A 21,007-nucleotide genomic window follows, 5' to 3' on the forward strand; every position below is an offset into this window, starting at 1 on the left:
CCTGGCATCAGTATCTTAAATTTGTGATTTTGCTGAGATGAACATTTTAAATACTTTAATTTTTTTTGCTTTAGTATTTGTCTCTACCCACTTTAAGTTAAATTTTATTTTCCAGAAGAGGGATGCTTAAAATGTAGTAATTTTATCTTTCATCCAACTTTTCAAAAGTTCAGGTATATTTATTATAATATTTCATTTTTTTAAACTGGCAGATTCCTTTCTCACACACACTCACAGAAAGAAGATCGGCGCCGAGACTTAGGAGCTCCCGGGATCTCCGCTGGACCACTAGGGGGGTGTCGGGAGGGTGACACGGGGGGAGTCAGGGCGAGTCGGGAGCTGGCTGCCTGCCGCGGCGCCCCCTAAATCTCGGCGCTTGGTCTCCATCTAGGCGAGTCGAAGGCTGGCAGAATTTTGAAAGGGCACTTTTTGCCCTTTCAAAATTCTGCTGCCTGCCGCGGCGCCCCCTAAGTCTCGGTGCCCTAGGCACAGGCCTAGCTCGCCTAGTGGTTCCGCCGGCCCTGCCCTGAACCCCCACCAAAAGTTCACCCAGACCTCCAGCTCAATAACTGCAGGCAAAACGGAAGCGCAATTTAAATTTTGCGAGTCAGTCAGCAGCTATAAAAGCGATGGGATGATTTCGGAATTGTACATAATAGCAACTGGTGCGTGCACTTCTGAATCCCTCCTCAGAACCTCCCTACACAGCATCTTTTTTTTAATCCTGTTAATATTTATGTGCCGTATGCGCAAGTTTTATAAAGTAGGTTATATTGGTGTATGTGTGCTTGTAGGCTCTTTTTTTTAACCCGGGCGACTCCCTCATATCTGTCTGAAAATTACCTCCATGGAATTTCGTGGATGAAGAAAGAGCCTTTGTAAGAAATGGGGCTCCTTCTTTATTGTCAATATCCTGCAGCCCTTGGATTTCACTGTGAACTGATTGTTCCTAAGCGCTTTAAAGGAGCAATTTGCAAGCTGGTGTGCTGTGCTTATTACCAAATAGCCGACTAGGAGTAATAGTGACGTGGCTGCAAAGAGTGTTGCATAACGGCTAATAGAAAACTCCCAGCAGCTGTCCTAGCACGAGGAATAGCTGAGGCACGTTACAAAGGTTGGTAAATGGGCAGCACAATGCAGACGCCTCCATTACAGTATGGCCGGAATAAACATAGCACTACTAGTTTTGTTTGCATATGCAAATTTATGTTTTTAGTATGGAAAAAAGATATATTAAGCATATGCAAATATTGTTTTGCTGTGATTATTGCCAGGTCTACAGAATCATATTCTATTTCTAAATTTCAAATGTCGTACTTGTAACTGAAATTAGGGGTGTCTGCCCCCTGTTTTGGTAATTGATGAATGATTACTTTTATGGTTTTGTTCCAACTGCTGCTTCCCTGATTTGAAATAAATAACCAAGAAACTATCCCTACCCATATATTTAAGCAATAGTCCCATAGGCTGCAGGCTCTGCCAGATAATTACCTGCATCATAAGTTAGATGTTCCAAGCTAAAGAGAAGAGTAATTACTGCAGCTCAGCCCTCTGCCAAGGGGGCTGTTGCTTCTGCAAAATGGTGATTTAAATGTTTGCTTTTAATTTTTGTTAAATACTGCTGTAGCTACCCTTTCCAGCGGTCTTCTGCCGTCAAATTATGTCTGCTGGATCTTGCAGCAGGTGGAAAAACGTTATTTTCTAAAAGGAGAATCGCGCTTGCCAATGGCTGATGTTGCACACACAACTCCTCTTAAAGAAAGTGTTCGCTGCACTTGGCGAGAGCGAATCAGTTGTACTGTCTGGTGGTGATCCACAAAAAAAATAAAATCCAGCTTGTTAGATCTTAATTATGCAACTAAATCTTAACGTCCTGTTGCGGTTTAACTTGCGTGCATTGAGTGGAACAGAATCTTTCCATAGTGAGCCACTGATTGGCTCGCTGTTCCTGCTTCCTGCAGAAGAGTGATGGGACTGATGGGATACCTCAGGTTAATCTCTTTATAAAATGTAGTGAAGTTGAAGATAGAAGCAGAGAAAAACTCTAAGGCCTACCTGGTCTGCCAATTTTTTTATTGCTAGTTCAATACCGTAGACCCCAGTGGATCTCTGGCTTTTCTGTCACATATTTGCAACTAGGGATCCTCTGTGCTTATCCCAGGCTTTTGTGGTTTGTTACAGTTTTTGTCTCTAAGGCCTCTAGTGGGAGGCCCTTCTGTGCTTCTTCCATGCTTTCTGAGAAGAAATAGTATCTGATGTTGCTTCTGAGTCTGGCCCCTTGGAGTGACCTCTTGTTTTAAAGCATTCTTTCCTCTGAAAAATGATTTACCGGTACTTCTTGTGCGTATATACCTTTTGAGGTATTGGATTATCTCTATCCTCATCTCCCCCTTCCTCCTCCCCTGTCTCTCTTCTCCTCTAAGATATATATGTATATATTTAGGGCCTTAAATCTCAATTCTTTTGGCTTTTAGGGGTAGAGACTGCACCAGTTGGTCACCTTTCTTTTCAGTATGGGTAACCCTGGTGAATAACTCTTTTTTTTTTTTTTTTCTTCTAGGACTCAGTTTGCCCAAATTCAGAACTTAAACAAATTTGTGGCATAAAGATTTGTCAACTTGAAGGAATAAAAATAATTACATTCTATATTTAAAAACAGCTGCCTTGGTAGCTAAGTTGCTAATGTAACCGTCTCTTTTTAACTATCTTGGTGACTTGAGGAAGGCACAGAAGGCTAATTTGGGCCTGGAGGATAGCAATTGAGTTCAATTTTCCCTCATAGGCTAAGTAGTTATCATTGTTTAGGTTCCTCCTTTTGTGTATTCTGAGTGTCTTCTCTTTTAGGCCGTGATGAATGTTTTCAATTTTTTTAGCCAGTTATCTCCTACTATTCAGAGGATCCACTATGCATCCTGTAGACTTCAAAACTGTATCTGAGTAACCATAGGGGTCAATTTTCAAAAGATTTAAAATTGGGTTTTAACCGTGTAAATCTAACCGGTTAAAAATTTCCCCTCGACTGTCCGGCTAAAATTTGTGCACAGAGAATTATTGTGCACATATTTATCCAGAAAAGAAAGAGGAGGCTGGGTCACTCTGGGGGGTGTTCAATTTAGCCTATCAGCACAATATTCGGTACTAACCAACTAAACTATCTATCAGACTCCCTGATTCATCAAGGCTTTTCTCCCTTTCTGTGTCTCAGGCCCTGTGTGGTCACACACTAAATCTAGCTGGACACATTTTGTGTGCTCAGATTTAGTCGGATCTTTAGCCACACATTTAGCCAGTTAGTTCTGGTTGAATATCCATATAAAAATAATTGGGTAAAGTTACTCTCTTATCTTTGGCCACTAAGACCCCATAGTGAATAATTCCTGGAAGTCAGAAATATGGACTTGATGGACCTTTGGTCTTCATTCAACCTGACCAACTATGGACTTCATTCAAAAAGGGCTTTTTTCTTATTCTATGCCGACAGAAAAATTTGTTTTGCATAAGGCCCTAAATATAATTGCATTACACAAAGGGAAGTATACACTTTTTTTTTGTGCCTTTCTGTCTTTCTGTGAAATGTCTGATTTATTTTCGTCACGATTTTGCTACCAATGGTGGCCAAGTTTGATAGCCCCAGGCTGGGACAGGTTTGCTTAATATTGAAATGCTCAAGAAAGGAGGAGTCATGCAGTTTTATTCCATTCTGCCATATCCTTTTCACTTCCCACCACAGCCCAGTTGAAGGGCCTGCTTCCTATCTCCTCTTGTTCTTTTCTTGGGCTGGGGAGTGGGGGGGGGGGGAGCGGGTGAGAAAGGGACTCCTTGGAGCTGGAGGTTGTGAGAGGGACCAGGCTCCTGTAGTGATTGTCTTTGGATGTTTCAGGTACTGGGCCTCCCTGCGGAATCTTGTGGTATCGTTGATGAATTCCATGAAGTCCATTATTAGCCTCCTTTTCCTTCTCTTCCTCTTCATTGTGGTCTTTGCCCTCCTTGGAATGCAGCTTTTTGGAGGCAGGTAAGTCAAGCAACCAAGACTGAAGTTATACAGGTAGGACACTCTTACCTTGCCCTTTTGTCACAGAGGAACAGCCGACACACTAACGACCAATGGAGCTCCTAAGACAATCATAGCATGGGAAGCTTTAGAACAATGAGTGGAGGAGCAGAATTATTCCGTTCAGCCTGGGCTTTTTGTAAGAGAACATTAGAGAGAGTAGACAGCAGTTCAAAGAGATCTGTTGTCCCCTGAGGGATTTTCTGCAGAGAGTATCCTGCTTAGGGTGGGCAGAGAAACTGACAGCTTAGAATGAGTTGTTCAAGCAATTGGCGTCTCCCTGCTGCAGCTCGCACAAGGAATTGAAGTGTCCCTACTGCGTCCACTGCAACTCTGGTAGCAGAGCTGGGATAAAGGCTCCTGGAGTGAACATCTGAATGATATGTGGTACTCCTTGGGAGCATGAGTACTTTTCTCAGACACACACAGGAAGTACTGGGCTCTGTGCTATCTCTGTGCTGCTAATTCATTATAGTGACATTCACCACTTTCTTAAAAATAGTTATTCATCTGCATCACCTGTAAACCTGTGGATTATAGATAAATCTAATTCTGTGGTACTCAAATGTTAACTCTTGAATCCCCAGCCCCATCACTATACCCCAGGGCTAGAAGGAATATCTTGTTTTGCTTATTACAGTTGAACCAGCTGTGTGGTTCAGTATTGACCCACCCTCAGAAGGTCACGGGCACATCATGAGGTTGCTAACTCCTATGGGTTAAGGAACATTAAGCATTGCAACACACACTGTATTACTGAGCCTAGTCATTGGCTTAGTGATATACGCGTGAGGGATATAGTGAGCTGACTGATAATCAAAAGATATACCAGGCCCCAGTACCAGTAAATACAAAGATTTACAATATCCAAGGTTAATTATTCTAAGGGCCGAATGTTACTTTAAACCTTTTCATACTGATTATGGATATTTGTACTTGTATATGTAATTAACCTTTTATGCACAGCTTCTTAATGCAGTCCTGGGTCCTGCAACAATAAAAGCAGTGCTGTTTTATTTCATGTGTTTGTTGGTTCACAGAGACAGATTCCCTCAGAAGTCTATTCACAGAGAAGGAATCTGTCACCACATGGGCTACATACACTATATAGTAATGTTGTGGGACCAATAATCACATGCTTTTCACATGAGTAAATCCCTTATTTAATATTTATTACTACTACTTATATCTACAAGACATATGTAGTGCTGTACGCAATACAAATACGAGAGAGACCCTACTGCATGGAGTTTGCAGTCTAGTCAAAACACACAAGAGGCTATAGGAAATTTATTTATGATGGAAAAGTGTTTAAAATGAGCAAGGCAGACATTCAAACCTAATCGTTCCTACTTATCTAGCTAAATAGCACTGAATATTAACCTCAAGAAGACTGCCCTTACGCATGTAAAAACATGGCCTGATTATTGCCCCTTTCATGGCAGTGTGGGTAAAAGTACAGTGTACAGACTTTTAGCATGCGGGGTTAAGATGGTGGGGAGGGGGGGGTGGAGAGTACGCATAGAGATTACACTTTTACATTTCCATGCGTATTGCCTGGCTAGCACTTTGCACCTGCTTCAATACTGGTACCTCGTCCTCGAGTTGTGCACACCAATGGGTTTCTCAAAAGGAAACGCTTTGCACACTTTTAAAACACCTCCAGTCAGAAGGTACCCCACTCATGTCTTTTTTTTTTATTTTCTAGGTTTAATTTTAATGATGGCACACCGTCTGCAAACTTTGACACCTTTCCTGCAGCCATCATGACTGTGTTTCAGGTAAGGTTCTTTCTTCCATTTACTGACACAGCGTCTACTTCAACTAGTTAGCAACATCTGAAGTCAACAGGAGGGAAGAAATTAAAAACAACAAACCCAGAATTAATCAGTGTTTCAGAATGCTCAGCATAGCTCCTAGCCTTGGCCAGCCCATTGCCAAGCACTGCTGGTCTTCTACTGTGCTGTGTGTGACCTTTTTGTCACTTGGAACTGGCGGGCCGTTATAATTGGCAGTAGTTTGGATTCCAGTCGCGTTTTCTTTTGATTCTCTCGCAAAGCTATGGAATATGTTTGGTTCTTTTTCTTTTTCTTTTTTTTTCAGAGCAAATATTGACTCATTGTTGCAAATCTAGGATCATTGGTAGTAAGAAACGATCTCCTTTCATTTGGCAGCAGCAGTCAAGGAAATGTGTTTCACTGAGCCTTGAATGTTCCAATGTTTCATTCAAATGGAGGGAAATTCTTAGATCATGCGATACTGCATAGCATTGGGTATCTTTCTCTTTTAACGTTGCCATGCCAAAGACTCCATTTTTTTGAGCAAAATTGAATGTGCATACGTTTTGCTTGTTTATTTTTAAAGAGAAACAATACGGGTGGCTTCTCTTTGAAGAATTACCTAAAGTAGGGCCATGAAAGGCAGCCACATAGTTTGCAACCATGCAAGCTGCTTAAAAATTGCCCCACGTTTCACTTCACTGTAAGCTCCCAAACATACCTGTAGGGAGCTTGCCCACATGCATGTCTCTTTCACATGTTTATAGTACAAAACAAACTATACATTTTCCCCAAAGAATACTGAGTATGAGTGGAAACCAATACAATTCTTCAATTTACCACCTTACCCACACCTTTTTTTCTAATTAACAAAATAGACCGTCATACTACGCTTCATCAGTGGAATGTATTTAAACACTTGAATAGCCTTCAGTCTTATATATAATCATAGGTCTTTCTTTCACGCTCTTATTAGGTTGGATCATTTTCTTTCTATTCTTTTACTTATATTTTTCTTGCAAATAAAATCAACCAGTAACCAGTAAACAGTTATTGTAGCTTATCTCAGCAGAAGCAATCCCATATTAAAGTTTATCTTCATTGGTCTTTCCTGCAAATTCTTAGCTGAACTCTTCAAAAATTGTAACCAAGTTCTTCATCATCAGGAAACACTTGACAAAACACCGTCGACATGGATCCGTGTTTCGAACTTATCGTTCTTCTTCAGGGCAATCTTCACCCACTCGGTCTATGAGAAAAAAACATACTTGTATGGTAAAAGAAGAGAGATTAACTACATAAATGCTATTGTACACAATACTCACTGATGCATGCATTTAATCAGGAAATGACGTCAGATGTCACATTCCAAATAACCACCCCTTGTATACATGCAGGTCTGTCATTCAACTAACGTTATCACAACATGCTTATATTAAAGTGTACCAGTCCACTTCATTATTTAAGCCCCTAGGTGATACTGTGTCCAAATATATTCAATGTTGTTTTCTGAAATTGAGTTTGTATAGGAGGTCACCACCTCTAGGATTCTTTTGCACCTTTTCAATACAGGTACCTTGCCATTTTAGTTCTGAAAACACATGTGAATGGTCCACAGAGTGCTGAACCATGGTGCTTGCAATTTACCCATGGAGATACAACTACAGTGTTCTATAATGCGTTTGTTGATGGAATGTGAAGTGCATCCAATGTATTTTTTCTTGCAGGGGCACACAATCATGTATATGACATTTACTGTCTTGCAATCCATATAGCACTGTGCTATATATGTTCTCCTGTTAGATTCATCACACCATGTAGTTCCTGTCAATGCCTGTGCACATACTGAACACTCTTCACATTTCCAATGTCCTTTTTGGACAGGTATGTCCTGCTCCGCTACATAGTCCTTTGTTTTTTCCACGTTTATTCGCTATTAGAGGTTTATTGTGAAAAATAGGATAGCATTGTAATAAAAATCAATATTTATGTATCAGGGAAGCCACAGCTCCTGCATTGGCTGTATACTTTTGTATGCCCTTTTTACGATCTTATTAGGGTATCCCCAGATCAATAACTGCCTATATCAGATTGTTTTTTAAAATCCTGTTAAGAGGAGCAAAGACTCTTAAGTCTCAAGAATTGGCCTATTGGAAGATTTTCTTTTAAATGCCATGGGTGGCAACTAGAAAATTGAAGTAAGGTGTTCCTATCAGTTGCCTTGTGGAACACCGTAGAACCCAACTTGATCCTTTTTTGAAAATAGTTAAATGAAATTAGTTGATGGATTCAAAATCATATGTCATAGAGAATTGTATTTGAGGATGTAACAAATTGAGCCATTCAATAAAGAGACCCAGTTGCTCTGCATCCGCCCACCACAAAACAAGGACATCATCAATATATCTCACCCAAAGGGCTACACGCCGGACCCATGTTGAAGAATATAGATGTAATTGCTCAAATCTGGCCATAAATAAATTGGCCAGAGAGGGGGGCCATTGTTGCTCCCATCGCCGTTCCTTGTATTTGCTTGTAAAAATCACCCCCAAAGTGGAAATAATTCTCTTTTAAGGCTATAGTAACCAAAGTTACTATGAAATCTGTGGGAATCCTATGAGGACAAACCCGTGTCTCCAGAACATCCTGTATCACTTGTAAAGCCTCCTGCTGTGGGATACTCGTATATAAGGATTTGATATCAAGTGAAACCAATATCTTATCCTGAGTACCTTGTATCTTATCCAAAATCCTTATCATGTGAGTCGAATCACGAACATACGACCTAATGAGCGGAAAGTACACATAGAGATTACATTTTTACATTTCCATGCATACTGCACCCTTGCACCTGGCCTAGTTAGCACAATATCTATAAACCGATACGATGTGCAAACGGCTATCGGTATATAAAAACCTATAAATAAATAAATAAATAAATATGACTGGTGTAAATTCTGAGGATTGGACCCAGGCCATGTGGACTGGCTCTATCGTGATATAAATCGTGTTAGAGCTCTAACTTGGCTTGATGCATCACCCAATTAGTTAGGACAGGGCTGATAATAAGAATGGAGAAAATCTAGGATAGTAAAACTTCTCCTAAGACAAGCAGGGTGGTAGTCCTCACACATGAGTGACATCATCAAATGGAGCTTGGCATGGAAAACTTTTGTCAAAATTTCTAGAAACTTTGACTGGCACACTGAGCATGCGCAGCATGCCACTATCTGCACGTCCACACAGGGTCTCCTTTCAGTCTCTTCATTTCCGCGGAGCTATCATCTCAAGTTTGTGGAGCCTCTGCCCTTTTTTTTTAATTTTCAAGTCTTTCCTGGTCGGTTCTGACCTTTTCCTGGACCAGGGTCCCCTCTTCTCTTACCGGCTTAGTCAGTAGGGCAGTGTGATAATTTTTCTTCCTTTTTTGCAGTCAGTTACTGGTGCATCTCACTCTTGGTGCCCCCAATGTTTGTGGACAATGTTCATTATGGACACGTATGAGGTTTGTATCCTCTGCCTGTGTGCATCATATGACATCCGGGGGTGTCATTTATGTGATCAGATGACTCCCAAAGGCTGTCGCACTTGTTTGGACAAGATGCAAACATTCTTTGGTTCCAAAAAATCCTAACCGTCAACTCCAGCGTTGGGGGCATTGACTCCAAGAGGCTGTGGGGAACCGATGGACACCAAGCCTTCACTGCCCACTCCCCTTCTGGGGCCTTCTCAGGAGAGGAGGACTGGAGATTGGCCATCATCTGTGTCTTCACGCTCCAGGACATCTGGATCACCTCCATCCTCCTCGACACGGAGGAAAGACCGGGCTGAGCACCATGGGAAGTCACGGAAACATTGTCACCGTCACCATCTTTGCATGGCACTGGGCTCAGGACAGCACCGGCGCCTGCTATCACAGCAACCCCACGGAGAAGAGGCGTCAACCTCCATCGAACCCAGGAGTCCCAGGCATTCCTCACTGTGCCGGGCACTGATTAAGGGAGATCTGAAGATGCTTCCCCCTCCTCCGTCCGTTCTGTCCTTAACAGACTTCCAGGAGGAATTGGATTGTAGGGTGCAATTGGCAGTGCTCCAAGCCTTTCCTGGCATCGAATTGCTGCCCCACCGATGCTTTCACCAGCCCCGGAGCCTGCACCCTTGATGCTGGCATCACTGCTGGAGCGCCTCAGTGTCCTTCTAGGCATCCTTCCCACACAGTCGCTGCCGGTGCCCAGGGTTCCATCGATGCCACGCTGCTACCATTGCCTCCCCCATCTGGAGGGATTCCCATTGTGGGTTTCTCCAAGGAAGAGGGCCCGGTGCAGCCCATGGCATTGCCAAGGCTCTTGGTTCCTCAACCAGCATTCCCCGGTCCTCTTCCGGGTCCTTCGGGAGCAAAGGTACCCTTGGTGCTGGTGGTGCCTTCGGTGCCCAAACCGAAAGGGCCTGAGCAGCGTCCCTCCACCGGTGTCTCTGGGTGATCTCAGTGAAGAAGATGCCAAGTGTGACCCATGGAGGGATGATACCTCTGTGTCCTTGTCCGATAACTCCGGATATCTTCCTTCAGACCTGTCTCCTCCAGAGGAACGACATCAGTCCCCACCTGAGGACTTAAGCTTTAGGGGCTTTGTCGGGGCCATGGCAAAAACCATTCTGTTCTGGCTTCTAATGAAAGAGGATGCCAGGCATAAGATTCTGGAGGTTCTCCACTTCGTTCATGCCCCTAAGGAAGTGGAAGCTGATCCTGTGCATGACATCTTCAAGGAGCCACTCCTTAGAATTTGGGAACACCCCATCTCTGTGTCTCTGGTAAACAGGAAGGCAGATGCTGTCTACCTGGTGCAGCAGGCCTTGGGGTTTGAGAGGCATCAGCTCCCACATCAGTCTATTGTGGTAGAGTCTGTGCTCAAGAAGGCCAAATGTTCCCTCACCCATGCCTCTGCCCCTCTGAGCTGAGAGCACAGACCACTGGATGGGCTGGGCAGGAAGGTATTCCAGGGCACCATACTGATTGCCCATATTGTTTCCTACCAGTGATATATTTCACACTATTTTCAGAACCTCTGGAAACAAGTCCAGGAGTTATCCAAGTGTCTTCCCCAGCAGCAACAGGACGTCTTTATGGCTATCGTCCATCAAGGCTTGGAATGTGGCAAGCACGAGGTGCATTCCACCTACGACATATTTGAAACAACTGCTAGGGTGGCAGTGGTGGACATTAGTGCCCGCAGAATAGCCCGGCTCTGAGCCTTGGATCTCTGGCCGGAGGTCCAGGAGAAGATCGCAGATCTCCCATGCATGAGCGAGAATCTTTTTGGGGACAAGGTCAGGGATGCTGTGGCTCAACTGAAGGATCACCATGAGACCCTCCAGCATCTATCAGCCAGTACATCAAACCCCCCATCCTCTGCCAGGAAATCCTCACGACCTAGCTTACGAAGGTGCTTTTATGCCAGAGGAAATATTATCCTCCAGCATCTCATGCCCGAGCTCAACAAGTGGGTTCTAGAGGCTGCTCGAGGCAGCAGCAGACCCCCAGGCCTCAGCCGGCGTCCCAGCCGAGCCCCACTACAGGGTTTTGACTGGCTGCTGGGAAGCACAAGCCAATAGACCATACCCGTGACACCAAGCCCTCCTGTTGGGGGCTGACTGCGGTTCTTTGTGGACTGCTGGCCCGGTGTCACCACGGACCGGTTGGTCCTCTCCATTATTCATCAAGGGTATCGACTCAATTTTCTGGGTGTTCCTATGGACACTCCCCCATGACCCACTTGGGGTCATTCCTCGCATCAGAAAATACTCTTGACAGAGCTCGCCACCCTCATAACAGCCAGAGCAGTCAAACCTGTCCTGTTGCGGCAGCAAGGGAGGGGTTCTATTCTCGCTATTTCCTGATTGCAAAGAGAACAAAGGTACTCCATCCTATTCTGGACTGAGAGCTTTGAACCAGTTTCTAAAAAGAGAAAAGTTCAAAATGGTCTCTCTGAGCACCCTGATTCCCTTCCTGCAAGAAGGGACTTGGCTTTGCTCCCTCGATCTCAAAGACGCATTCACCCACATCAAAATCTTCTCCAGCCACAGGAAGTATCTTCGCTTCATCTTGGGCGAAAGGCATTTCCCAATACAAGGTGTTGCCATTCGGCCTGGCCTCAGCACCTTGTGTCTTCACCAAGTGCCTGGCAGTGGTGGAAGCGTACCTCCGCCGGTTAGGGGGTGCAAGTGTTCCCCTACTTGGACGACTGGCTGGTCAAGAATGACTCCCTGGAGGGGCGCTTTGGTCACTGCACTTGACCATATGGGTGTTGGAGTCTTTTGAGTTTGTCATCAATATCCGAAGTCCCATCTGACCCCATAGCCACAGTTGAGCTTCATCGGCACCCAGCTGGACACCACTCAGGCCAGAGCTTATCTACCTTGCAATTGGGCGATTGCACTGGCATCCCTCGTGGATCTGGTTCACCAGAATCAGTAGGTCTCCGTCCACCTCATGCTCCGTCTTTTGGGTCACATGGTGGCTACCGTCCATGTCACACTTTTGGCTCGCCTGCATATGCGCAGAGCTCAATGGACCCTGTGGTCCCTGTGGTGGCAAGCCACCCAGGACCTACGCCTGCACATCTACATCATTCTGCCGCTCCAGGGCGAATGGGCACTGCACAGCTTGGATTGCAAGAGAGCCTTGGCCTTCTACCTGGAGTGGACAGCAGGCCACAGGCAGTCCATGCAACTCCTCATTTCATTTGATAAGAACAGATTGGGAGTTACAGTTGCCAAGCAAACTTTATCTAACTGGCTAGCGGATTGCATCTCTTTCTCTTATGCACAAGTGGAGCTGCATCTTGGTCAAAACTCATTGTGTCAGAGCCATGGCAGCTTCAGTGGTCCACTTGAGGGCAGTCCCCATGTCTGAGATCTGCAAGGTGGCAACATGGATTTCCCTCCACGCTTTCGCTGCTCACTACTGCTTGGATAGAGATGGCCGACATGATAGCAACTTCGGCCAATCTGTCCTTCAGAATCTCTTCCTGCTGTAGAGCCCAATTCTTCCGGCCTAGGGCACCTTTTTTGGGTTCAGGCTGTAACCCTCTTTTTCCTACAGCACCTCTGTTGTTGTGCCCGTTGGCATTTGGTTGGGTGCGTTTTGGTCTGGCTTACATTCGGGAACAGCCTGTAGCTAGAGATTCACCCATGTGTGAGGGTTACCATCCTGCTTGTCCTAAGAGAAAGCAGAGTTACCTACCTGTAACAGGTGTTCTCCTAGGACAGCAGGATGTTAGTCCTCATGAAACCCGTCCGCCACCCTGCGGAGTTGGGTTTCATTCTTTATTTTATATTTTCATAATTTTATGTTAAAACTGAAGGGGGGACCCCAACATGGACATGTGGATAGTGGCATGCTGAGCATGCTCAGTGTGCCAGTCAAAGTTTCTAGGAACTTTGACAAAAGTTTTCCGTGCTGGGCTCCATCTGATGATGTCACCCATATGTGAGGACTAACATCCTTCTGTCCTAGGAGAACACCTGTTACAGGTAAGCCACTCTGCTTAACCAGTAAAATAAAATGATTTTAGCCAAGAAAGGGGTTTATGCCAATAATTAAAACTAGTAAGTAGATGATTAGTCAAATCAGCATGTTAATTGTTTTCTTTGTTCAGATCCTTACAGGAGAAGACTGGAATGAAGTGATGTATAATGGAATTCGGTCACAGGGCGGGGTCAGTACGGGCATGTGGTCATCCATCTACTTCATCATTCTTACCTTATTTGGAAATTGTATCCTTATTTTAGAATAATAAATCCTGTTTTTCTTTGATATCCAAACACAATTTTCTGTGGCTGAGGCTGCTGTACTGCAGAGTTCCCGTGATGCAACAGGATGGGGGAGAGGTCAAGCCATAGGCTTCCCTTGTCCCATGCTGCGAGAAGGCTGTCCATGGGTGAGAATAGGCCTAGTGGCTTTTTTCTTTTGACCAGTTTCTCTCTACATTTAGAAACAGGTAGAAATTACTCTGTTGATTTGAAGACCTTCATAGTAAGCTCTTTAGCTGAATCTTTGGGCTAGTGATGTCTACTTTCAGTATCTCTTATACTCCCTTAACTCCTCTAGACACCCTGCTAAATGTATTTCTTGCCATTGCCGTGGATAACCTTGCAAATGCACAGGAGCTAACCAAGGTAAGCCTTGTTTACTATTATGCTGCAGCGATCTCTGTTCAGAGTCCCCTTAGCTTACTGCTTTACCACTTAAGGACTGCAAAGCCTGTTTTCCAAAATCACATTCTTGCTTTTCAGAAGCTTTTATAGTAGGTCAGCATTTCATCCGGAAACCAGACACCATTTCAGTGAGATGTGATAAATGCTGGCCTCCTGTCCATTTATTAGTGGAGAGATTTAATAATTGACAAGAGGCCAGGATGGTCTAGAACAATATTTCTCAAGCTGATCCTGGTGTACCCCCTAGCCAGTCTGGTTCTTGGGCTGTACACAATGAATATGCATTGGAGGCAGTGCATGCAAATCTATCTCATACATATTAATTGCAGATATCATGAAAACCAGACTGGCTAGGGGATACTTCAGGACCAGCCTGAGAAAATTGGTCTAGAGCAAAGGTCATGCTGTGAGGTTGGTGGGTGTAGTCAGATGTAACATATGGAAGCATTTTTTCACAGAAAGGATGATAGATGTATTAAAAAAAATCTTCCTGATGGAAGAGATGGAGCAAATTTTGGAATTGATTTCAAGAAAGCATAGGAGACAATCTCAGAAATGTCTTTAGTGCTGCAGAGGAAGGATAACTTGAACGTTGAGTTTAGTTCATAGTATTGCTTTAAATAAAGAGAATGATCAGACTGGGTCCCAGAGTTTTGTGATCATTATCTGATTTCCTATTATCTCATTCTATATTTCCTGGAAGACAGCATTTTGTTGGGGGGTGCTAAGGACTCAAGACATTTGTACTATTTAAAAGGATAATAATTGATCTTGCTTTCTTACTCATTTTGGAAACTCTTCTGGAATGGTCATCTCTACTTTCAATATAAGGATAAATATTGGGTAGACTCAAGTTTCACATTGATAGGTCGATATTCACTGTATAATAAATTGCATGACAAAAATAGTGGCAGATCATTGAGGGATTAGAATAATGGATTTGGAATCAAGAGTTATAGGTTCAAACTTTGCTTCTGTCCTTGACTCTCATTGTGACCTTTTTGCACGTCACATAATCTCACATTACTTCAGACACCATCTTTGATCACAAGCTGTCTGGGACAGGGATTCATTGCACTTATAGGTAATTTGTTCTAAAGAACCCTAGTTCAGGGCTCTAAATTAATTCTCAAATAATGAAAAATATATATAACAGTTTCACAAAGAGAGGTCCATGTTCAGCATGTTTGCTAAGTTTTGGCTCTCAGCCAGACAAATGCCAGGATTTGAAAATCCCAGCAGTCTTACTGCCCCTGATATAGCCAGATAAGTTGTTAGCCAGCTAAAAACGTATGTGGCTATGTCAGTAGCATTCTGGGGCAGAGCGATTGTTATCCATATCCAGATAATGCTGGCGTTCAGCGCTATCCTACAGTTAGCTGGATAAGCTTCTTTGGCTAACTTTAAGATAGGTAGGTATATTCAGCTGTGCGACTGCATTGCTCAGTATCCAGGCTAACTTTGCAATTGCCCAGTGGCTGAATATGGACCTCAGAGTGATTTATTTCTTGACTAAGAACTCTTAGACATTACCTAGGAGAGATCAGGTTACATATAACTTCACAGCATGTTATGCTCTGAATAAAAGAGTAATGTATATATAATTTGGTCTGATTTGCATGTAAATGAATTTATTTTGCACAAGAGCTGGTTATCCTCATCGCTAACATTCTCTGGAAGGAAAAGGAAAAATCAAAGCAATTCTTTCTAAAGAATGCAGTTGGAAGCATTGCTCTCAGATGTGTTGTATATTGGCCCGGTTCTTATTTTTCGCTGTATAAAAGTTCTGTTAGTATCTTCTGAAATGAATTCTATATGCATTCCTTTCCAAGAGTTGAATGCAATTTCCTGTCCATGCAATAAAGTGGTTTGTGCAATTTCTAACATATTTTGATAGCTTCTTGAATCTAATGAAAAGATTCATATTTCTATCATTGCCTGTGGCTATAGAAAATTATAACATGCAGGGATATATTTTAGCAATTAGCCCATACTAGCCTCCAGATATTATACTTTAAGTGAATTCAGTTTCTTATCTTAATCTTGGATTTTGTGTTGCATTTTTGATCTGTATCTGACTGTTTACTCCTCTCATGTCTCTCTTTACATTTACAGGAGGAACAGGAAGAAGAGGAGGCCTTCAACAAGATGCATGCTTTACAGAAGGCCAAGGAGGTCAGCCCGATGTCTGCCCCAAATGCACCCTCAGTAGAGTGAGTCTGCTGTTACTACCCTGATGGATCTCCTTTTCCCTTTCATCAACCAGCAAACAGAAAATGTAGGGCCTCATTTACTAAGAATGAGACAGAATGGGAGGAAAGCTATAGTAGATCAGGCCCATGCCACCAATACTTCCTGGTATAATACTGGCCCGGGAGATGAAAGGGTTCATATTGTTTCCCAGCATGCCTCACAAATTTCACTTGAGCTAATAGTGCTGTAAACAAAAAGAGAAGGAGGGGAACAGATAGGACAAGAAGAAAGAAACACACAGTGAGAATTTGAGAGGGAGAGAGGAACTTCTAATAATCAAGAATAAGAAAAAAGAACAGGAGTCATATTTTTGGAACGTGACAGAGAACTGGCAAGAGAAGTAAAGAGTGGAAGAGAATGTAAAGAAAGAAGTGCCCAGCATCCTGTGGCCTATTCAGTTCACTAGGGGGTACCTAGCACATCCAAATGGGGGGAGTAAGGAAGAGCTTTCACTGAAAAGGAAATAGGAAATGTCAGCCAGATTTCCTATTTCATTTCATTTTAGCAACAAAAGAAAAACCAAAAAAGTGTTTATTTTCATTTATTTTGTTTTTAATAAGCAGTCAGCCCTGCCCTGCCTTCCTGCCTTATAAACCCACCACCAACGTTTTAAAAAGAAACCCAGGCTTGCTTCTATCATCTTCACCCACTGGTTTCCCCGCTACCCCTGCCAACATCTTATTCCATCTGTGGGTTTCAAAGGGGACAGGAGCAATCCCCAGTTGCTCCTGCCCCTCCGTTACCATTCTCTAAAATGGCCCCTGTGCCCGAGAAGGGGCTTTTTATTTTATTTTATTTTTTAATTTTGGTGGCTTGAGTTTTGCTTTTAGTGAACACTGCTAATACCATGTACTAAAATATTTTAATGTGTGCTATTGCAAAATAGCAAGCAGTAGAAAAAAACAAAACAAAACAAAAAAATCCCAATGAAATAAAACCACCACCTTCCCCGCCCAATCAATGACATGAATACAAAGCAAAACACCCCGCCCCTTGCACACCTCTAATGGGGAAATCCAGTCATTGTTGCTGGCTCCCAGTAGTAAGAGGTGGCATTCCCAAAGCCTACCTGGCTAATGATCGTTAAAGGACCTGTCCTCCAGAAACCTTTCCAAACCTTTTAACATCCAGCTAGGCTATTGACTTTCACCACCTTTTCTGGCAAGACCTGCACAGTCCTTTCTCGCTTGTCTCTTCTCCAAACTGAAGAGGCCTAACCCTATGGCATCCCCTCCTCTGTCATTCTGTTGCTCTTTTATGACCCTTTGGTAGCTCTTTTTGAGATGGGGCAGCCAGATCTGCACACATTACCCAAGATACAGTCACCATGGATTGATATAGAAGCATTATAAATCACAATGTTTGATTTTCTATGCTTTATTCCAAATAATTCCTAACATGTTATTTACCTTTTTGACTGCTGCTGAAAACTGAACTGAGGATTTCAATATACTGTCAACAATGACTCTGTGATTCTTTTCCTAAGTGGTAATTCCTACTGTGAAACCCAACATTGCCTTCATATGAGAGCCCATGCACGAAAGTGTGCTAGAGCTATTGCAAGCATTAATGGGTAGGGATGTGCATTCAAACGAATGCAAAAAATACAGCAAATGAAGCCATTTTCAGTTCATGTTGAATGGAATGAACCAAAAATAGCCCCCTACAAGAATACCCACAAATTTTGGGTTATTTTTTTGTTTTTCTGGCATTTTGAATAAACTAATCCGGCTTGACTGGAGCCTGCCGGGGCCGGGACAGAGCCTACCTGCATTTCTCCTCACCACATTTAAGGATGCAGGGTCTGGGGGGCTCCCACCCTTCCACCAGTTACCCCTTTCCCAGATAATGGCAGGAGCAATGCCCATTCGCTCCTACCTGGATCCTGTTAAAAATGGCACCATCGCTTGGACGGCGGCACAGTAGTGACATCACTTTGGCACTTTCCATCAAAATGGCCGTACTAGAGGAAGGCGCCATCCTAGAGACAGAACTATTTTTAAAGCATCAGGACCCAGGCAGGAATGAGTGGGCATTGCTCCTGCCCCATTTTTTTTTTTTTTACCAAGGGTCTGGGATGGGGTAATTGGAACTGGGGTGGGAGCTCCCTGTCTGGCACCCATAAATGTGAGGAGAGGGCTCTGGGCAGGCTCGGTCAGGTCTTGTCTGGATCAGATTAGATGTTAGGGCCAGGAATGAGACTTGGAGGAGCCCATGGAGACCCTTTTTTAAAATCTTGGTTCTGGTTTCTTTTTTATTTGTTTGGGGGTTTTTTCATGCTTAATGCATTTTTTCAATTTGGCAAATGAACCGAACTGAAAAAAACATTGAAACAACTGAAAAAAAACAACAAAAAAAACTCCCCTGAAAACAAAAAAATGAACCAAAGCCAAAAATTGGAGACCACATATCCCTATTAATGAGTAGTAAAAGCGCTGTTAGTGCTTGTAAGCAAGGTTTACATGCACTAATGGGGCATTTCATTTGCAGAAATTTGTTTTCTATAGTTTTAACATGAAATGGATGTTAATGAGGTTTGAAAATTGTTTTCCCCATGATATTAATACCTAGTTGTGTTTGCATTTTTAATATTGGTATTTTTATACCTGTTGTCCTCAACTCTTTTTTAAAAAGAGTTTTTTAAATTAATTAAAGAGACTAATTTAACACTGATGATCAATGGTTTTTTTTGTCATCTTCCTTCATTATACTATGAAGAAAGGAAATGTTAAGCTAAACAGCATATTTTTAAGTGTTTATACTACATTCTGACATTCTGTGGGGCCTAACTAAAGTTCATTTAAAATGCTTGTTAATAGGAATTTTTAACTTTTTTAGTTTCTGGCAGCAAACATGGGACTTTCTAAAGATACAATTAACTGCTGGCCATGTGGACAAAATCACCTGGACTCTCTTAGTTTCCTTCTAACTAATGACCTGATTTTGTCATAATCTCCCTTTTTCAAGTGAGATGCTACTGCAATAGTTTTAATTTTATTCTTCCTCCAGTGTTAATATCAGATTTGATTATGTTATAATCAGTATTGCCAAGCAGCTCCACCACCCTTACCGCTTGCATCAAGTCCTGCATTCCACTGAGAATTAGGTCTGAAGTAACTTCCCCTTTCATCTGTTCCAGGACCACCTGCTCTGTAAAGCAGTCATTTATAACACCTAGAACCTTTTCCTCTATATCGTATTCTGAGAAGAAATTCACCCAATCGATAGTGGGGTAATTAAAATCTCCCCATTAATACTGTGTGTCCAGTTTTAGTGGCCTGTCTAATCTCTGTCAGCGTTTCACATCTGTTTCATCATCCTGGTCAGGTGGATGGTGGTATAGCCCCCACTGTTATATTTCTCATCATATATGGAACTTCTATCCAATGAAATTCCAAAGGACAGTTTGTTTCCTGCAGAACTTTTAAGCTACATAGTTGTATGTGATTCTGAACATATAAGGATCAATTTTCAAAACCATTTATGCATATAAAACATGGGTTTATGCACAAAAATGGTGTTATACAATTGTTCTGGGTTTGTATGCATACTTTTACATATACCAAAAAGAGGCATTCTAGGGGGGCAGAGTTAGGGTAGAGTTTGGATTTATGCACGTGCTTTTGATTTTAAAAAGCATGCATGCAAATTCACGTGCACAAGCTATGCATTTTGCTCAGAGCAGATGTAATTTTGTGCAGGGGAATTTCTATGCATACTATCACATAATTTTCAGAGTAAACTTAGGTGCAGATGAAAACTGGTATCACTCATGAGGGTAGCTGTTTCATAAGTTATCTGAGATGTTACAAAATTACCTTCCTAGAGGGCAATTTTCCAAGTGATCTTTGCAGATAAAAAGCATTTTACCCATATTAATCACCCATGTGAAAATTGCCCTCCCTCAATGTGGCTAAATGTTTGCACATTATTCTGCCATTCGCTTACCTTTATTCTCATTAAGGGGATACAATCCCGGGGACGCGGGTAGGTCAGGCAAGGAAAAGTACACGTGTAGATGGCATTTTGAAATCTATCCACCTATTTTTCAAGCAAAATTATATCCTTCTCCTCTCCCAAAATCTGGTGCAAGTGATTGTACAGATTTTATTTGAATGGCAATTTTCAAACACACGTAGACGTGTGCGTTCATTCTCAGAATTGGTGCAAAGCCTGCAGGTAAAATGTGCATGCAGTCTTTGTCCTGGTGCAGACAGTTTGAAAATTGCCCCCATTGTGCCACCCCCACCACCAGTTCGATCTGTTCTTTCATTTTGATGTATTTTGTACCTTGGTATCATAGTGTTCTGTGGATAGTCTTTGTTTCACCAGGTCTCCGAGATGCCTGTTCTGTCTGCCTCTAATCCCATTCACTAACTTTCTGGTCTTATTGTATAGATTTCTGGCATTTACAGGTAGACACCCAAAATGGGTGAAATCTCATTAATGCATAGTGGTACATAGAAATCACCAAGTTAAAAAAAAAAAGAAAAGAAGCCCGATAATCAAAAAAGGTTAAGGCTTAAATTTAGGCACCTAAGAGGGTCATTTAGAATACTGTAATATAATCTATAATGAATTGCGAAAAAAGAAAAGTTTTGCAAAATATTCAGAACTCAGCTGCTAGGTTGATCAAGGAAGTTCCAATGAGGAGCCATATTATGCCAATTTTATTAAAATTGCATTGGTTACCTTTTGTTCAAAGAGCTAAATT

The 21,007-nt window shown here is 42.6% G+C and overlaps 1 protein-coding gene across 10 annotated transcripts in view; it reads left to right on the forward strand.

Annotated features, from left to right (window-relative positions):
• Positions 1-21,007, forward strand: part of CACNA1E (calcium voltage-gated channel subunit alpha1 E) — a 735,423-nt gene that overhangs the window by 533,358 nt on the left and 181,058 nt on the right. For all 10 annotated transcript variants that reach the window (XR_003858904.1, XR_003858905.1, XM_029617785.1 and 7 more), the window contains exons 16-20: positions 3,881-4,012; positions 5,760-5,832; positions 13,482-13,599; positions 13,934-14,001; positions 16,156-16,253. Coding sequence is in view for 8 of the 10 variants with exons in the window: in XM_029617785.1 (XP_029473645.1) it covers positions 3,881-4,012; positions 5,760-5,832; positions 13,482-13,599; positions 13,934-14,001; positions 16,156-16,253 (489 nt within the window). In the remaining 2 variants the exon portion in view is untranslated. The remainder of the gene's footprint in view (positions 1-3,880; positions 4,013-5,759; positions 5,833-13,481; positions 13,600-13,933; positions 14,002-16,155; positions 16,254-21,007) is intronic.

This window comes from Rhinatrema bivittatum, chromosome 10, assembly GCF_901001135.1.
Source record: "Rhinatrema bivittatum chromosome 10, aRhiBiv1.1, whole genome shotgun sequence".
NCBI classification, from domain to species: domain Eukaryota; kingdom Metazoa; phylum Chordata; class Amphibia; order Gymnophiona; family Rhinatrematidae; genus Rhinatrema; species Rhinatrema bivittatum.